The sequence below is a fragment of the Apteryx rowi genome, unplaced genomic scaffold (assembly GCF_003343035.1).
Source record: "Apteryx rowi isolate R43461 unplaced genomic scaffold, aptRow1 scaffold_3, whole genome shotgun sequence".
Classification (NCBI taxonomy): domain Eukaryota; kingdom Metazoa; phylum Chordata; class Aves; order Apterygiformes; family Apterygidae; genus Apteryx; species Apteryx rowi.
In genome coordinates this window covers 7,047,185-7,064,349 of record NW_020449418.1, presented here as the reverse complement: position 1 = coordinate 7,064,349, position 17,165 = coordinate 7,047,185, and the positions used below count along the sequence as shown (strand labels likewise).

Below are 17,165 nucleotides of genomic sequence, written 5' to 3'. Positions count from 1 at the left end.
TACGGATTACGAGGAAAGCGAAGCGCCCTTTGAGGCCCGAGGGGGCCAGGCCCGCTGCCGTTGCCATGGCGACAGRAGGCCAGGCACCTCACGAGCCGCGCGGGCCATAGAGTAGCAGGCCTCCTCTGGCTAGAAGGGCCTAGGGGAGCCCGCCCCGCCCCGCTCCGTGAAGCGGCGAGGGAGCGCCGCCGTGACCTTCCGCTGCTTCCCAGCGAGCTGCCCTCACACAAGATGGCTGCCGGGAGGAGCGGCTTCCCTTGCCACGACCCAAGATGGCCTCTGCCCGGAGCTCGTTGTGGGGMGGAGTTGGGGTCGCCGGGGCGCATGCGCGGCTCGGCGACGGCAGCTCGGCGACGGCAGCACGGCGGGGGCAGCGCCGGTAACGGACGCAGGTAGGAGGTGCCGAGGGGGCGGCTGYGGCGGGGGTTGGTCTCGGCGCCCCGGTGCGGGGTGGGGTGTCGCTTCCCCCCGCCCTGGTGCCGACCAGGTTCTGTCTGGTGTGTTTGGGTGGGGACGCTCCTTCCCGTGGGCGGTGGGAAGTGTATTGCGCCCCCCTGCAGTGGGGCGGCTGCAGTGGTGGTAACCCCCCCCCGCAGTGGTACATCCCCATTGGGGGTAACCCTCTCCCTGCAGTGGGGCAAGTGGGTGACCCCCCCCGCAGTGGTACAGCCCCTGTGGGGTACCCCCCCTACAATGGAGGTGATGGGTATCCCCCCACCCTCCCGCGGTGGTACAGCCCTGGGCTGTGCCTCCCCCCGTTAATCTGGGCTGTCCCATTTGGTCCCGGGGGGGCGTCCCTCCCTGCCATGGCAGCAGACTCCTGTCAGTGTCTGGGGGCAGGGGACCCATTMCCATTCCCTTGCCGAGACGGGGAAGGAGAGGTGGCCCTGGCCTTCCCTCTGCCAGGTGGCGTGGGGAGCCCTGCCTCCCCTGTCCCCATCGCACCTTYGCCAACCACATGGCAAAGTCCCAAATCGGCCGACCACGAGGCTGAGGGAAAACCTCTTTCTCACGCTGGGGGATGTCAGCATCGCCCCTGCCTGGGCTCTCCGTTGGCTCCYGGCATTGCTAGGCCTCTCCCTGCTTTCGAGGGGCCCTGCTGTGGGTGCCGGCTGGCTCTGAGGGGGTGGCGGTGGCACCACTGCTCTTTTGGGTGACAGAAGAAATGGCGTCCCTGTCCCCGAGCCTCGCTTCGGAGGTGTCGCCCAGCTTCGCACCTTCATTTCCTGCAGACAAAAATGCTCGTGTGGATGTGGGCTAATTTACTTGGTGATCTAGTGTTGTATTTTTCAGGCCTCAACRCCATAGAGATCTCCGGTGGCCTCAGTGGCTGGACTGTGCTTAGCCCTTCGGTTAATAGCTTACGGTCTGGTAGCTAAAGCAGGGGTGTTAGGGGAGCAACTGCAGCTTTGAAGGTTTGTGCAGGTGAAAAGTCTCCCTGACAGTCTACGCTGAAATGAGTCCCCTGGAGAGAGAAAAACCAAGATGCTATAGTGGAAACTCCCAGTTGCTCCCACTTGGGCACAACCTTACTAAGTGCTTCCCACCTKGTGGTGTGCTTCGTAATAAGACTAAAGAAGAACAGCATCTATTGGTGCAGTAATCCCTTTTTTTAGCTTCTGTGATTCCACTCTTGTGGGTTGGTTTCAAAAATGGTTACGTATATACTGCCAAATGTGCAATTTGATGCCAGTGTTACCTGGTAATGGTGGAAGTCCACTACAGGATTAGCACCTACGCTGATGGCAACTTCTYGGAGATCCGGTTCTTAATCCATCTAACACATTTCCTGTGCATTGTAAAACAATGAATTGCTTAGAAAAGGGATGCCACGTGTTGCTAAGTTCAGTGTCTTGCCAGATTCCAGGACTATGAGATCTACCTAGTTACCATTATTAACGAGCCTTGTAATCTCATCAAAGAACGAGATCTGATTTCACAAGATTGCTCTCCTTGAACGCAGCACACAGCTCCACAGAAAATGCCAGCTAATTCAAAATGTTAATTATTGTCTGTGGAGCATTTCTATTCACGTGCTTGTTCCGGTGTACTGGGAGGGAGTGACAGAAGCATCTGATGGAAACACATGATTGCTGGTAATGGGAAGGGTGTTGCCAARTTTCTCATGATACCAAGGTATCTATGATTGTTGAATTGTAAGCATAACTGAGAAACACCCTCCTAGTCTCTTCAAAGTAGCACGTTTGCTTGCCTGACCCAGCTGGTATCAGGTTATTGAGGGCTTTATTGCTTTACTTTTCAGACACCAGGCTGCTGGGAATCTGCCGTCAGTGAATTCATTAATGTTTCACTTGGGATTGTGTTTGATGTTTCATCAAGCTTCTCTGTTGGCAAGTGGATTCTTTAAGGAAATGTTGAGTTGTATTCGTGGGATGGGAMTAGGATTTTGAGACTCTCTTTTTTGGTTGAAGTGAAGGTCTTTTAAGTTTGAGTCAGAGTTAGTGGGAAAAGTTTTATGCAGGGATTTCCATTCTTACTGAACAGAACCTGTCAGAATCTGAGTAGCTTCAKGGGGTGAGGACCTGCGCTGTGGTGGCCTCCTAGGGTACCTTGTGCAGGGGGAGAAGGAGTGTGCAGAGCCTGTTCCATGCTCACCAAATGGACTTGTCACTGACTGATATGCCTGACCAGGTGAACACATTCATGGTTGTGTGTCCTCTGGCTGAGGATGTCACTTGTAGGATCTGGAAGGACAACAGCTGTATCTGAGATTGAAATAAGGATCTCCGTCCCCAGCACTGATACAGTGGATTTGCGGGTGCATCTGGTTTTTAGAGAGATGTTCACCTGCAAAGAGTGAATTTAGAGATTTTTATAGGTTGTTAAACACTGATTGGCTGGTGTAGCTGCAGAGAAGGAACAACTGAGCTGTAACTGTTCCAGGGTAACTTCTTTTTGTGGCAGCTATTCAGGAACAAAAGTGACCTTGTTCCATGTGGGCTGGTTCATCCTGGAATGAAGTCACTTTTATTTAAACTGGCATTCCCACCARGCACTACGCTGGAACAGTCCTCGGAGCAGCAGCTTGTTCATGGGAGCAGCTCTAGCCAGGTTTCCCGGGAATGGGGCTGGACAGCCAGCAGCCCCATTCTGTCTGGACACTAGGAATGTCTAGAAATATCGTCCCCTCTCGGGCAGCTTGTCCTGCTGATGGATTTATTGTGTTGTGAACACAGCAACATGGAGTTAGTGTATTTGTCTGGTCCTCTCCTTGAGCCAATAAGCCTCCCAGAATGCAGAATATGCAGCAGAGGCCCTCTAGTGACTGCTAGACGTATCCTGAAATATTATTTGGGATATTCCAGGCTGCATTACCCGCTTAGTGAAGAATGAACTGGAGAGTCATCCTGTTACAGTGCTCAGGTCTGCAGATGACTTTTTCAGGTCCCTGAGGGGCAACTTCACCATATAGGAATTATCTGGCCCTCCTTAAAAGACTGAGTTGGGCCAGGATTCGCACATATGGCTCTGTTGGCAAGTTGGTACAACAGGCTTCAGCCGTGGAAGGCCGGAGCTCAGGCGCTGGCAGCTGGGTCTCGTTCTAAGGCCGAGGGGTTGCCAAATCCTCACGGGACTCGGTGACTTGTGAATCCAGCTGTGAATTGGCTAGGAAGTTGGAACAGATGTAAGAGCCCTTAACCGTGGTGTATTTCCAGCTGCTGTGTGCCAGCGCTCTCGAACAAAGGCAATGCTTTCCTGTAGCCAGTGTTCGAACAGCCTTATCAAAACGATAAGATCTGCAAACGTCACCGGCAGGAGCAAAGCCAGATGTCGAATGCAGAGGTGGGAGTTTTCTGAAGCTAAGGCTAGYTGCTTTCTAATTTACGAGCTTGTTTCTTTATGACTGTGCTTTAGAAGTTCAGTGTAACGAATGATAGCTATTCCCTCTTGGAGCTCTTTCTCCCTTATTTCTTAAAGCCTTATGTTGAAAAGTTCTGACATACACTATGAGTAATGCTCTATCCAAAGGAAAAGGTTATGAAAATACCAGTATGGCAAACTTAAATAACACAGTGCTTTGGATATAGAAGCAGAATCTACTTTTTACGGACAGCTATAATTTGATTCTTTTMATCTGCACACTTGCAGATGGGGGGGTGGGGAACGACCTAACAACTATCCCAGCAAAGTGAAATCATTTACACATGCCCGCTGGCTTTGGGGGGCTGCGYATCTGTGAGGCAGTGACAAGGGAAAAGAGGGAGAGGAAGTGGAACTTCACCTTTCTTAAACAGCGCCGTAGCATATAAATGACAAAATGAGGTGTCTCTGGAAACTTCAGCAGCTGTGGTTTGTGCAAYGTGTGCTTAGCGAAGCATCATTTGGATGGATACTTATGTGAAGTGCAGTGCTGCGTACCAAGCCTTGAGCGGGCTTTGCTTTCARACAGGCTCTGGGATACGCAACCCCTGGCACAACGCAGGGCTTCGCTAGCGCTAGGTTTGGGGGTACATCCGCTTGCCTCGAGCCCGTGCTAGCGTGGGGGTAATGGCTGTGCAATGCCCCCTCTGAGGGACGTTGTACTGAACTGATGTACAACTAGCTGTTACTAGCAACGCTTGAGGTTTTTAAACTGTTTGTCACCTACCCATTATCCTCRTCCCTTCCCAGTAGTAACACAGCAATTAACTGCTGCCTCAGAGTGAGTCAGAGTAGGAGGGCTGCCACGTGGGCTGGGGATGTGGGCCTGAAACTCCCCCGGATCTTCCCATGTGCAGCCACATGTTATCTGTCTAAAATAACCTCCACCTGCCAAACCACTCTTATTCACCAGCAGGATGGATTTATGTGCATGTGCTGGTAACACTAGAGAAGCTCACCCCCAGCACCCTCTCTTCTCCTTAAAACTGCCGCTTCTATCCTATCCTTCCTCTCACTTGGTGTGGGTTGTTCAATGTGGTGGTTATACAGCTGAAAATACTAGTCAGGACACCCCTTCTCCAGGTTCCTGGCAGGCATGCAGCGAACTGCTCTAATCCTCTGGTTGTGGTTGTGTGTATCACAAAAATTACTGTCCCATTAAGAGAACTGCCTAGGATGGAGCACCTGTTGGCTCAGAATCAACTTGGGGCATATTTTTCCCTTTAATTCCTATATGAATGAAAAGCAGACACTCTACTATTGCTTTCCGTGTTTCTCCTGTTGTGCACAGGTCCCGTTGGTGCGGCTGGTGGGGCCTACTGCTCCTTTGGCCTTACGCTGCAGAAACAGCGTTCTGTGGAAGTTTAAGCTAAGTTCCCAGCACTTCCTTCATGCTGGCACTTGTGGCTGTCTGATCCCACAACAACAAGCCTGTTCACGGGGGATAAAATGACAGAAAATTACACTGTTCTGTTTTTTGTTTTTTTTTTTTCCTCTCCTAGGGTTTGTTATCTGCTGTTTTACTGCTCTCAACAACTCGCCAAAGACTGGTGAGTGGCAGCAGTGATGTAGATTGAAGTGTAAGAATTGCTCTAACAGGTCATCCCGTTGGTCCATCTCACCSCATATTCTGTCCCACAACGGCAGTAGGAGATGCTGTTTAGGGGGAGAGCGCATGAACCTGGCCACTGTCTGTGGGCCTTTGCACTCATCCATCCCCAGCATCCATAGTCCTTGGATTTGGGATGTTAGAGGGGATTCCCTGCCTGATCCCCTTTAGTAGCTCTCTATGGACCTCTTGTCCATGAATTTGTCTAATCCTTTGAACCCGCCACCCACCTTTGCAATCTCCTTCAGCAGCAAATTTCAGATGTTTACTACCTGCCGGGTAAAGAAGTATTTGCTTTTTGTCTATGTTAAACTGATTTCCTGCAAGTTACGCTGAGTGCCCCTAGTTCTTGTGTCTTGGTGCTTGGTGAATAACAGTTCCACATTCACCTACTGTGAATTCACTGTCTACTGTGCATGGGATTCTGTAAACCTTGATCACATCCCTTTCAGCCTTTCCTCTCTGCCTGAAGAGTCCCAGCTGTTTAGTCTTTCCTCAGCAGGCAGCTGCCTCAGCTCCTTGATCATTTTAGTTGCCCTTCTTTGATCCTCCCTCATCTCTGCRTCTCAAGAAGTTTGTTTTGGGGCTAGGCGCACACATAGTGGTGAAAATCGGGGTACACTGAGGCTTCATATGGTGCAAAATGACAGCGTTTGCTTTCTTCTGCACCCCATTCATGAGGGCACCCAACACTTTGATGGTTTAATCTGCCCTCGAACCAGTCTTCCGCCGAAGGCTCTTGGTGAGAGACGCGGGACTCGTCAGTAGGTCAGATGGCTTGGCTCTCCATTTTTTCCAAACCTTTATCTTTACACATTACAAATCTTTGATTCCTTTTCAGTTTATGACCATAGTAAATGCAATTTCCCCTTGAAGCTCGTCAGCACGTCTGTCTTTAATTACACCTATAAATGTTCATTGTCTGGCTGAATTCCCCTCCAAGCACTGTCTTCCTTTCATCTGCCCATGGGTTTTGGCATGGCAGGGATACAGAATGGTGGCTCAGCTCCATGAGGGCTCTGCAGTTGGATCTCATTGAGGTCTAGAGCTTGGGCTGGGAGTGGAGTCGATGTGCAGTTTCAATCTAGTGATGTAATTGATTGGAACAAATGCTGTTCCTGCTCTTGCTGAGCTAGTTACGAGGAATTCCTTGGGCTGGGCAGAAGAGACGGTTATTTTTGCTTTTCTCATCTTGCCTAGAAGTGGTCAGACTCATGACTTCTGGGAAATGCTGAATGGGACTGGAATTTCATCAAATTTCATAGCTGGCCATTTATTCTTCCCCTTGATCTGCTTCCTCTGCTTGGACTTGAGGCAGCTGATGTTGCAAGCCCTAGGAGGCTGACTTGCTGGGCTGTTTCCTGTTCCTGATATGCTCGCTCTTACCCTGCACTGTGAAGCTGGTCCAATTCAGACCGTGTCTGAATTGGGTGAACGTGGACTCTGGAGGGCTGAAACTGGAGTCTCTTTCAGTCCTTTATCTTGCTTTTGACACTGTTGCTGTAGTGATTCTGCTGTTACGTGCCATGTGCACATTGTGGCTTCTTAACATCTTCAGCCCCTGTCAGCCCGACCTGCACTGATGCAAGAACCCTTCCAGTCTCACCAGATACAGAAGTTGCATGCACGGAGGTGCCTTGTGTTTTGCCTCTGGTCTGTAGCATCCTGACCATGAGACGGGCTTCAGTCTGAAAAGCATTGAGTGCATATCATGGGAGGAAGACAACTGGACTTCCTGACCTGGTGCTCCATGTCAGTGCTGGTGTAAGGAGTCCTCCCTTCCCTTCCACTCGCACCTTGGCACCTCCTGAACATGCAGTGACTTGTTTCAGTGTAAGGCTGCTGTTTCCACTTGTTGTTTTTTTTCCATATATATTGCTCTCCAGCAAAAGCATCTTTATTTCAGACAGCAATCCTAAAATTCAGGCCATTCAAAGAGAAGCTGGACAGCTGCTAAATGACTTTTGGCCACCTTTGTCACATGAAGGCACTGTGTCTGCTGCATGCCATCGAGTTTTGGTTGTGTCTGCCCATGCCACAAAGCAGCGATGTTGCTTGCCGTAAATAACTCCTGTCTGAGCGAACCCAGTGCAGTCTGCTGTGACTGCTTGGGGAAAGCAGTGTGCACATGTGAGATTACATCAGAGTTGTCATTTCTATTTGGCTAAAAATTTACACTGATACCTAAAAATGTCAGTGACTAGTTCTGTTTTCTAAAGACTGCTTTTTTGTTTGCACCTGTCTAGCTTGTTTCCTCTTGTGACCTTGCCTTTAAAGAGATGGAAGGAGCTAATCAGCTATTTGCCAGGTAACAGAGAACATTACAGTATAAAGGACTGGGCAGCCTGCTCGTGAGGAGACCGTTGTACTCCTGAGAGCCCACAGCTTGGCCTCTGCTTAAGGAAACAGCTTTAGTGCAGCAGACAGCTTTTAGCCTCTTAAATCCCATCCAATTTGCGTTTGAACAACTCCTAAAGCAGTATGAATTCTGATCTCTGCTGGCAAAAACTTATCAATTAATTTGGTTCAACTTTTAGTTTATTTAAGAAAATGAATCTGGTATCTTTTTTTCCTTCCTGCAGGAGCAACAATGGATTGGCCCCAACAAAGATCTAGCAGGTGTTGGGAGAAGACGTCCCATCTGAAATGGAGGTGATCTAGGGAGCCGAACACTGAATACACCACCATGGGCTTGCGGCTGTTGGCTTGTCTTTTTCATTTGCCCACTGCAGTGATCTATGGGTCCCTGTCGCTGTTTGTTTCCATTTTGCACAACGTATTCCTCCTGTACTACGTGGACACCTTTGTCTCAGTTTACAAGATTGATAAACTGTCCTTTTGGATAGGAGAGGTTAGTCTTTTCCATGGATTTCTGCCCTCTTACATAAAAAATTCTGAAGCTAAGACTGCTCTGTGCTAAAAGTGGAAAGRCTGTTTGTTGTAATTAGCTGCATTTCCCCTTTGGGAAAGGAGTGAGGGAGGCCTCCAAGTGCTAACTTGGGCTCTTTATTTTTCCACACTTACATAAACAGAGAACAAGCTGAGATAGAAATCCCAGAGACTTTGTTCTTAAGACAGCCTTTCCTTGGGGGGTGGGGAGGCAGGGCATTTCACAGACCTGGAAAACCACTGGCCTCACTATTTTAGTCTGTCAGCTGTTATAGCCAGGAGAATTGTACAGCAGTGATGGGSCTGGGAAGGTGTGTTGAAAGGGTTCCTGCTGGTCATTCACTGTGCCAGCTGAGCACCAGTTGCTTCAAAAACAAGATTGGGTCTCTGCAGGAGCTCACTGCGGTTTGTTTCACTGTTCTGTCTTCTTTCCTAGACTGTGTTTCTGATCTGGAACAGCCTCAATGACCCTCTGTTTGGCTGGCTGAGTGACCGGGTCTTCCTTAGCACACAGCAGTAAGTTACGTTCCATTTTCAGCAGAGGCTGTGAAACTGTTCACTCTCTGGGGGAGATAATGTGCAAGTGACAGCTTTGAAGTGGTGTAGGAATGTTTGCTGGAGCATGGAACTCATAAATACCACCTTTTCTTGGTACCTTTGGACTTCAGAGCTCTTCGCATTTTATTTCAGTACCTGTCCTTATAGAGGAAGTAGCATATCTGCATGGGTGGATGTGACTCTGATTCTTTACAATTACGCAAGTGGTACTGAACCTAAAACATAGGCATCTAAAATCTGAAGCCTCTGCTACATGAGCAAGCCTCTTAGTGGGGCATTGGAAAGTATCTGTGTGTGATTTGGGAGACAAAGTGGGGAGAAAGGACAATGATTCCATCTGGAATGCCTCARATCACTTGTTCCCAAACTCCCTGGATCGTGGATCACTGTTGGCCCTTAGCGTTTCTTGTGTACTACCTTCAAGCTTATAATGAAATTCATGGCAAGGCTCCTTACGCTATTTACTGAAGCGTAGGGATCACTTTTTAAGTGCTGATTGAGGCAGACAATGCAAAACTGTCACGAAGAGCTTTGTTCTGGAGAGAAGATCGCATTCCCTTTTTTTTTTTTTTTTTTTTCCTTCTTAAACCCAATTTGTCTGCATATTAGCTGAGAAGGTATCTGACATGGGTGCTTATTAGCAAATGCTGTGTTTGTGTCTAGACTGCTTATGCAACTTGCATGAAGAGGGAGATGCATGTGGCTGGGATTCCTGTTTGGTCACATGGGTTTTGTCCAAGTGTCTAAGAGTGGGGTTTTTTTGTTGTTTTTTCCTTTTCTTGCAGGCCAGGAACAGAGATTTCCTCCCCAGAAGTAGTTCTGAAGAGACTCAGGGCACTAAGCCACAATGGGCCCCTCTTTGCCATCTCTTTCCTGGCATTCTGGGTTGCCTGGACTCATCCTGGTTTGCAGTTCCTTCTCTGCCTTTGCCTCTACGACAGCTTTCTCACCATGGTGGACCTCCATCACAACGCCTTGCTCGCAGACCTGGCTGTTTCAGCAAAGGACAGGACTAGCCTCAACTTCTACTGCGCCCTCTTCAGTGCCATAGGCTCGCTCTCCGTCTTCATGTCCTATGCAGTGTGGAACAAAGAAGACTTCTTTTCCTTTCGCATATTTTGCGTGGTGCTGGCCCTCTGCTCCATCAYTGGTTTTACCCTGTCAACACAGCTGCTCCGCCAGCGGTTTGAGGCTGATGGAAAAGCAAAATGGGACCAGGAATCAACACTGAAGGAGTAAGTGTCACCAGTTCTGCAGTTGGAACAAAGTCCTGGCATAGATCTGTAGAGTCCTATTTTGCTTTACAGCAGACTAAATGTGTGGTAAGATCCAGGACAAGGCAAATTTTTGTTAATCATCTATGGTTCTTGTCTGTTGATACAGTTTTCAGAAACACTTCTGCCACACTGGCTCCTAAGGCCCTCTGAAAATAGGACAAAACTATCTCGTGACACTTCTGGCCCAAACTGGAGGCAGAGCCCTGACCTGCTGTATGGCCCATCCAGTGTTTGGAACAAGAAATGTTAATAACTAGAGCACCCAGGCCTGTGAGTGGCAAAATGTCAGAAGAACCTTATGAAAATATTCCCGCTTGAGCATGAGACCACCTTGCTGCCCATTTCCTGTTGAACAGGACAAGTGAATGTCTCTTACCCCTCTGCTCGCTTTAGCTACCTGATAGCGGCTGGGCTGTTGGTGGGCCATGATGCAGCTGGTTTCTCTGTTCAGCTCCCTGGCTCTTCCCTTGGGCTGCCTCATTTGTTGTCTGTTATAAGCTGCCAGCATTATGCTATACTAACACAGCAGATCCCGCTGAGATCTGCCAGGTGAGCTAACCGTAGGGATCTGGAGTAGGAGCATGTGTAGTAGAATGGCTGGTAAGAGAAGAATGTTTTTGTGAACAAAGGTCTGAATTTCAGATTCAGAGAATAAACGTTCTTTGGGAGACCTGTGGCCTGTTGTTCTTGCTAGCAATAAGCAAACATTGTTGCAAGCTCTGCTGTTTTGGTTTGGTCCAGGAAAAGGGAAGGTCAGGATGGGAGCTGAGTAGAGAGAGGTCTGCATCTGGACACGAGGGGCTGGGGGCTCTCCCCTGTTTGCGTGAAGGACTCACAGGTAGCTTTTTTTCTCCCTTTAGGCTGTACATTGAGAAACTCTCTGTCCCCCAGGAGAAGAGGATCACCCTGGCAGAGTATCTCCAGCAGCTCTCCCGACATCGCAACTTCCTCTGGTTTGTCTGCATGAACCTAGTCCAGGTAGGTGCAGCAGTGACACGCTGTGATTCAGAGGATGAGCTGCAACTGTCTGAGATGGTGATTCAACAGGATGCCAGTTCCCCAGGAAGGGCAGAGGTGTTTCCAGCACCCACTTGCTCTCGAAACCTTCTGCACACACTTGGCTGATTCAGCAGCTGGTAGCTGCTCTCCCTGCCTGTGACCTGAGGATACTTCCTCAGCGGGCTGTGGGGAGCTCCCTCCTCTGTCCGCAGCACAGGCCAGATGACAGAGGGCTGACTGAGCTCTGCACAGCCCACGTGGGGTGTAGAAACCAGCGGGAAAGAGTTCAGGAGTGCAAGTTTGCTGGCCTAGCTGTCAGCACCGTCTCCTTCCCCTTTTGTGTTCCTGAGACTCACATCACCACTCTCGCTGTCCAGCTGGATCCACCTCCCAGCTGACCTTTGCCGTTTCTGTTCTGCATCCTCTTCAGCGATTACTACCAAATGCCGGCAGCCTGCCCAACCTTCCAAAGCTTTGTGTGCTGCAGTCACAGCTCCTGTCTCCCCAGGGATCCCTACGCTCCCCTCCGGCCAGCTCTGGATGCTGATCTGCATCTTTGCATTTGAGGGCCTCGCTGCCTTCTCTGTCCTGCCATGCCACTGCCTCCCACAAACCCTTGTGGCCACTGCTGTCACCTTCTTGCCCTGCTGTGCCCCAGCAGCTCTGTGTGCTGTGCAGGTGCCCCTCATCGCTCTAGCAGAGTAAGCGCACTAGTGAGGAACACTTTGACAGCTGGGAAGCAGTACTGACCCTGGGCACAGAGCGGGCACAACTGGTGGTGTTGCAGCTTTGCAGTCTCAAAGCCTACAGTGTCGTAACCTCCACAGCCAAGCGCCCACTCTGCTAAAGTACTCTAGGCCCATCCTGCATGATCCCTTGGCACAGGGCACCTAAGGTAACGGAGAACAGGGGSCCATTGGCTTTTTCTGTTTTCTTCTTACTGCTGTTCATGCTGATCAGGTCGTCTGCATGCTGCTTTCACAGGTTTTTCACTGCCACTTTAACAGCAACTTCTTCCCCCTATTTCTGGAGCACCTGCTGTCAGACCAGATCTCTGTCTCTACTGGATCTTTCCTGCTAGGTGAGTCTTGGATGGGGCTGGAGGGAGCAGCCAGGTTAGGATCTGGCCTGACTCTTTATTTTCCCCTCACATAGTCCAGCTGGGGAGGTGTGCTTGCAGGTCTCTGGGCTGTAAGATTCCCACACACACACCCCACATGCTTCCCTGGGACCTCCCGAGTCTCCAACCTTGCTTCCTTCCTGAGCACAAGAGAAATAACTTGGAGCCTTTTCTGATGGTGAAAAGCACRAAGTGTTGGGCTCTGGCCTAGGCTCCACAGCTCCATACAGGTTTTGCTCCAAGTGTAATAGTAGTGTCTGCAGATACAGCTCCAGGACAGGAATTGGGTGCAACAGGAGAAGCAGCCCTTAATTTAATCTCTTTCTGTAGCATGTGGACCATTTCCAGGCTCCAGGTCTGTGGGCACTGCTCCTAGAAGACTAGAGTTACCTGGGAGGGTTTGTGCAGSCCGGGTCTGGTCATGCTGTCCGATCCCTCTCATTTCTGCTCCAGGGCTAACTCACAGCCTCTGCGTGACACTAGGCAAGTCTGCTCTTCCTTCCTGCCCATGAGGCTGGTGGAAGAAGACCTCCCTCTGCAGGAAGAGTGTGTGATCTGCTGCAAACCCGCTAAGTAACCCACTGTCATCTCTTCCCATGTGTGTGGGGGGGTTACTCTGTACTTCCTGTCCTGCACCCCTGCTGGCTACAGGGTCTCTCAGTATCAGTCCTCAGAGGAGGTGGATACTGAAACTCCTTCAAGTTATTTGTGTCTCTGTCTCTGCTCAGGTGTTTCCTATATTGCCCCTCACCTCAACAACCTCTACTTCCTGTCCCTCTGCCGCCGTTGTGGGGTTTATGCTGTGGTGCGAGGACTCTTCTTCCTGAAGTTGGCTCTCAGTGTTGCCATGCTCCTTGCAGGACCTGATCAGGTGTATCTGCTCTGCATCTTCATTGCCAGGTACGCAAGCAGCACTCGCTTTTCCTGCTCTCTGCCAGCTGGGAAGGGAAGTGGCTTGTGCCCATTTTACAGAGAGGAATTGGGGACAGGGAGGAGAAGCTAGGGTTGCACAGAACCCAAGTGGCTCCCAGGTTTGATGTTTCCCAGTTCTAACAGCCACCTGAGCTTGGGATGGGTGACTGCAGAATCTGCTGGCTGCACCCACAGCAGAGCGAGGGAGGCAGCAGTGGTCTGGCCCTGTCATGTGGGAGGGCAGAGATCTGGCAGGGCAGGTGGCAGCCTGCAGCAGCCTCTCCCAGCTGCCGAGCCAAGCTCCCCTCCTCCTCTGCAGCCTGCCTGGCGAAATCGCTCTCAGTAAGTGCAGCAGCTGCCCTTTAGCCACTTGCCCAGCCGCTCTAGCTCCTGTTGGCCTGAACTTGGCTGGGGATTCTTCCCTGCAGAGCTGTGTCCTGCCAGGCATGCGCATGCATCTTGCACACATCTTACAGGCAGGAGCTAAGCTGGTTGGGGAGATACTGTGGGCTTCCTCCTGTCCCCAAGGACATCTGTGCTGCAGTTTGGGACTAACTCAGGGCATCACTGCAGGATACACATGGCTTATTGTTAGCAGTGCTCCCCTCTGGTACCACGGGCTTCTGAAATCTTCATTTAAGATGCTGGGGAACCTTTCTCTTCTCTTTCTCTCTTTCTCTCTCTCTCTGTTTTCTCTGATCCCTCACCTACTCCTGTCATTTCTCGGTGCCCCTATTCAGTGCTTTGCCTGTTGTCCTGCAGCAACCGGGTGTTCACAGAAGGGACCTGTAAGTTGCTGAACCTGGTGGTCACTGACTTGGTGGATGAGGATCTAGTCCTGAACCGTAGGAAGCAGGCGGCCTCAGCGCTGCTGTTTGGGATGGTTGCTCTGGTCACCAAACCGGGCCAGACCTTTGCCCCTCTGATCGGCACCTGGCTGCTCTGTGCGTACACAGGTAAGAGCGCTGCTGGGGACGGCAGCAGGGCAGGCGAGGGTAGCCCTGCGCATTGGCATTTGGACAGGACCCATCGGCAGGATCRCCTGCAGGATGCCTTAGTGCCGCAGTAATACAGCCTTGCCCACTTGGCACAGACGTTCCAGTGAGCTCAGGCTTGTGTGGAGCCTGGCCCAGTTGGCAGGTGACTTAGTGCTTCACTGGGGTCTGGCTCTGCTCCCTGTCCCTGTGCTGGGCTTGGTCATCTCTCAGCTGAGGACAAGGCCAACACTGCCCACAGCTTGCAAGTTAAAGATTTGAATCCACGCTGTTAAGATTGGTTTTGGTTGCCCTGTCCCTTTCTAAGACCTGTGAGCTCAGTGTCCTCCGCAGTACTTTTTGTCTGGTGGAGGGAAACAGAGTTCCTTCAGTTGCCAAGTTGTGACGGGTCTCTGCTTCTCCAAGCCCAGTCACTCAGAGGGAAGGGACAAGGGTCCTACTGTCCCCACTCTCACAAATTCTCCCTTGGCACCAGGCTACGACATTTTCCAGCGTGACCCCTTGAGCAACGTGGTGAGCGCCCAGCCAAAGCTGGAGTCTGATGCAGCCTGGGAGCCAACTCTTCGCCAGGGCTGTTTTTACCTCCTCGTTTTCGTACCCATCACGTGCGCGTTGCTGCAACTCCTCAGCTGGTCTCAGTTCAGCTTGCACGGGAAGCGTCTGCAGATGGTGAAGGCTCAGCGCCAAAGCCTGACGCAAGGCCGAGCTCCAGAGGTCAAAATGATCTAGGGATGTGTGAGCCCGTGGGGGAGTTCCCGTTCTCTGGCTCCAGGCTGACGCAGGACTGCAGACTAGGAAAAGGGATCACTGGCTGAGAAACCCCCGTGTTTACGATTCAACTGTGAAATGCCGTAATGCCAATGTTTACTCATTCCAGGAGGTGGCTGCTGGGGAAGGCTGAGAAGCGTTCAGCATGCAGTGGGGCAGGGAGGGGTGGCTGTGCCCACAGGAGCAAGAGCGTTTTATCCTAGCCAGTCTCCGGTCCCAAGGAGCAGAGAGAGAGCTGTTAATCCTGGAGCGGGAGGCACCAGGTTGCAGTGTGTGATGGAGAGCCACATCCAGTGCCCTGCCCTGGGCATGGCCCTGGAGAGCTGCAGCCTCTCTGGCTGAGCAGGAGGGGGGCTGCGCAGGGAGTCCTTCCTTGCTAGAGCCCTGCAGCTTCAGGGAGTGGAGTAGGAGGCTCCTGAGGAACCAGGTGACCAAGGGGTGATTTCAGGACAGGGATGGGAGCACCCTGAAGGCCTTTCCCAGTAGCTGGTACAACCCCTCCCACACAGAGTGCTGCAGTTCTTGGACCAAATTTATTCTGAGACTTTTCTTGTTCCCGGGACAACATCCTGTACAGCCAGGGTCCTCTGGCTGTTCTTGTTCTGTGCTGAGGCTTCCTCTTAAGTGGCCTCGCAGAGAGAGTTGTCACTGGGCTGGGAAAATGCGGTGCACTTGACCTGGGCTCAGAGCCTGGAGCTGGAACACCTTGCCTGGCGTCCTCTTGCCTGCATTTAGCCCCGATGTCCCCTCCACAGCCCCTTCCAGTCAGCACTGTCACATATCTGTGCCATGAGCACCCTCCCACAGTGGCTGGGGCTTGTAGGGTCGAGATCAGCAAACCAACCTTTAACTGAGTGGATGGAAGTGCCTCCCTGCCCCAGAGGGAGGGTAGCAGAGCCATCCCAGGTACCTGAGCAAAGGCAGCCTAGTGCCTTCCCTTCTTGTGGAGGGAGCACGGCCTGGAGGAGATGCTGGTCTTGCTCTTGTGCCTCTGATTCCTCTTAGGAGCTTGTTTGAGACAACCCAGAGCAGTTGAACACTTGACACTTTACCTCTGTGTGGAGAGAGACAGATGGACAGACACCTCAGCTCCTCCCTGTTTGAAGCGATGCCCCAGAGGCTGCTTTTCTTATCTGGCTGCTGAGCAAGGGGCTGACGGAAGACATCAGGAGATTTGGTCTCCCTGGCTCTGGCCGGGAGCAGAATGGACAGGTAGTCACCAAAGGGATCCCTGAGGTGAGGGCCAGTATCACCACAATCCTCAACATGTCAGTGGCCAAAACCAGATCAGAAGAGATGTGCTAAAGCAGGCTGGGTCTAGGCCAGCAGATATCTGCCCTGTGCCCTCCTGCAGGTGGAAGGGATGTCTAGGCAGTGCTTGAAGGACAGTGTGTGGTTGTGGACATGCAGTTCTCTGCTCAGTCACCTCCCCAGCTTCTCTACCAGGTTCTCTTGGGGGTCACAGCCAACAAACCTGCCATCTTGCCTCAGGACCCAGCTGCCTTCTCTCTTGGACCAAGATGCAGCAAAGCTGTCATGGTTCCTGCTGCAAGGCTTCTGTAGCTCATTATGGTTCAGTCATAAGTTATTTGTGTGACTTTTAACAACAAAGTTTGACACTGATTCTTCATTTCATAAATTAAAGACTATCTTTTCTGTATTGCTGTGGTCCTATTTGAATTCACAGCCCCCCCATCTGGCCCTGCATAGGCTCACCTAGTAGCTGCTTTTCCACTGGACACTTAGGGCAGAAAGTTGTCTCTATCGAGTGACCTGATCTGGGTCTTTCTTGAAGCTCTCCTGAGCCCAGCAGGATCCTGCAGCTCCTCAACAACAGGGGAGCAGGAGCTTGAGCTTGCTTGACCTCTAGCATCCCAGCAGAGCTGTCCCGGTCCTGGTTGTGTCCCAGATGTAGGCTGCTGGCTGGCACAAAAAGGCTGCCTCTTCTGTAACCCTGGGCCATGTTTGTCTTGGATGTGCTTCTCATCCCTGCTTCTGGTGTACCTTCATGCAGCCCTACTGAGACTGATCTCTGGTGATTCCTGGGGAAACTCAGCTCTCACACCCTCTCCACCCCTTGCATTCTGCCTGCGAAGCTCCCACTTTCACACCCTACTGTAGTGAGGGGAAGGGAGAGGGGGGCAGGGGTCAGGCTG

At 51.3% G+C, this 17,165-nt stretch overlaps 1 protein-coding gene across 4 annotated transcripts; it reads left to right on the top strand.

Annotated features, from left to right (window-relative positions):
* The first annotated feature begins 233 nt into the window (after positions 1-233).
* On the top strand, positions 234-16,669 carry MFSD13A (major facilitator superfamily domain containing 13A). 4 transcript variants are annotated; one of them, XM_026069757.1, is made up of 10 exons: positions 234-392; positions 7,738-7,799; positions 8,074-8,342; positions 8,817-8,896; positions 9,724-10,173; positions 11,076-11,193; positions 12,199-12,295; positions 13,063-13,234; positions 14,009-14,202; positions 14,717-16,669. In XM_026069757.1, exons 3-10 carry the CDS (start codon positions 8,178-8,180, stop codon positions 14,968-14,970), a joined length of 1,530 nt encoding a protein of 509 aa, XP_025925542.1. In that variant the 5' UTR covers positions 234-392; positions 7,738-7,799; positions 8,074-8,177; the 3' UTR covers positions 14,971-16,669. The 4 variants fall into 4 exon arrangements, with proteins under 4 accessions (XP_025925542.1, XP_025925543.1, XP_025925540.1 ...); XM_026069758.1 differs by lacking the exon at positions 7,738-7,799 and adding an exon at positions 5,385-5,432; XM_026069756.1 differs by lacking the exon at positions 234-392 and adding an exon at positions 5,417-5,432.
* Positions 16,670-17,165: the final 496 nt, after the last annotated feature.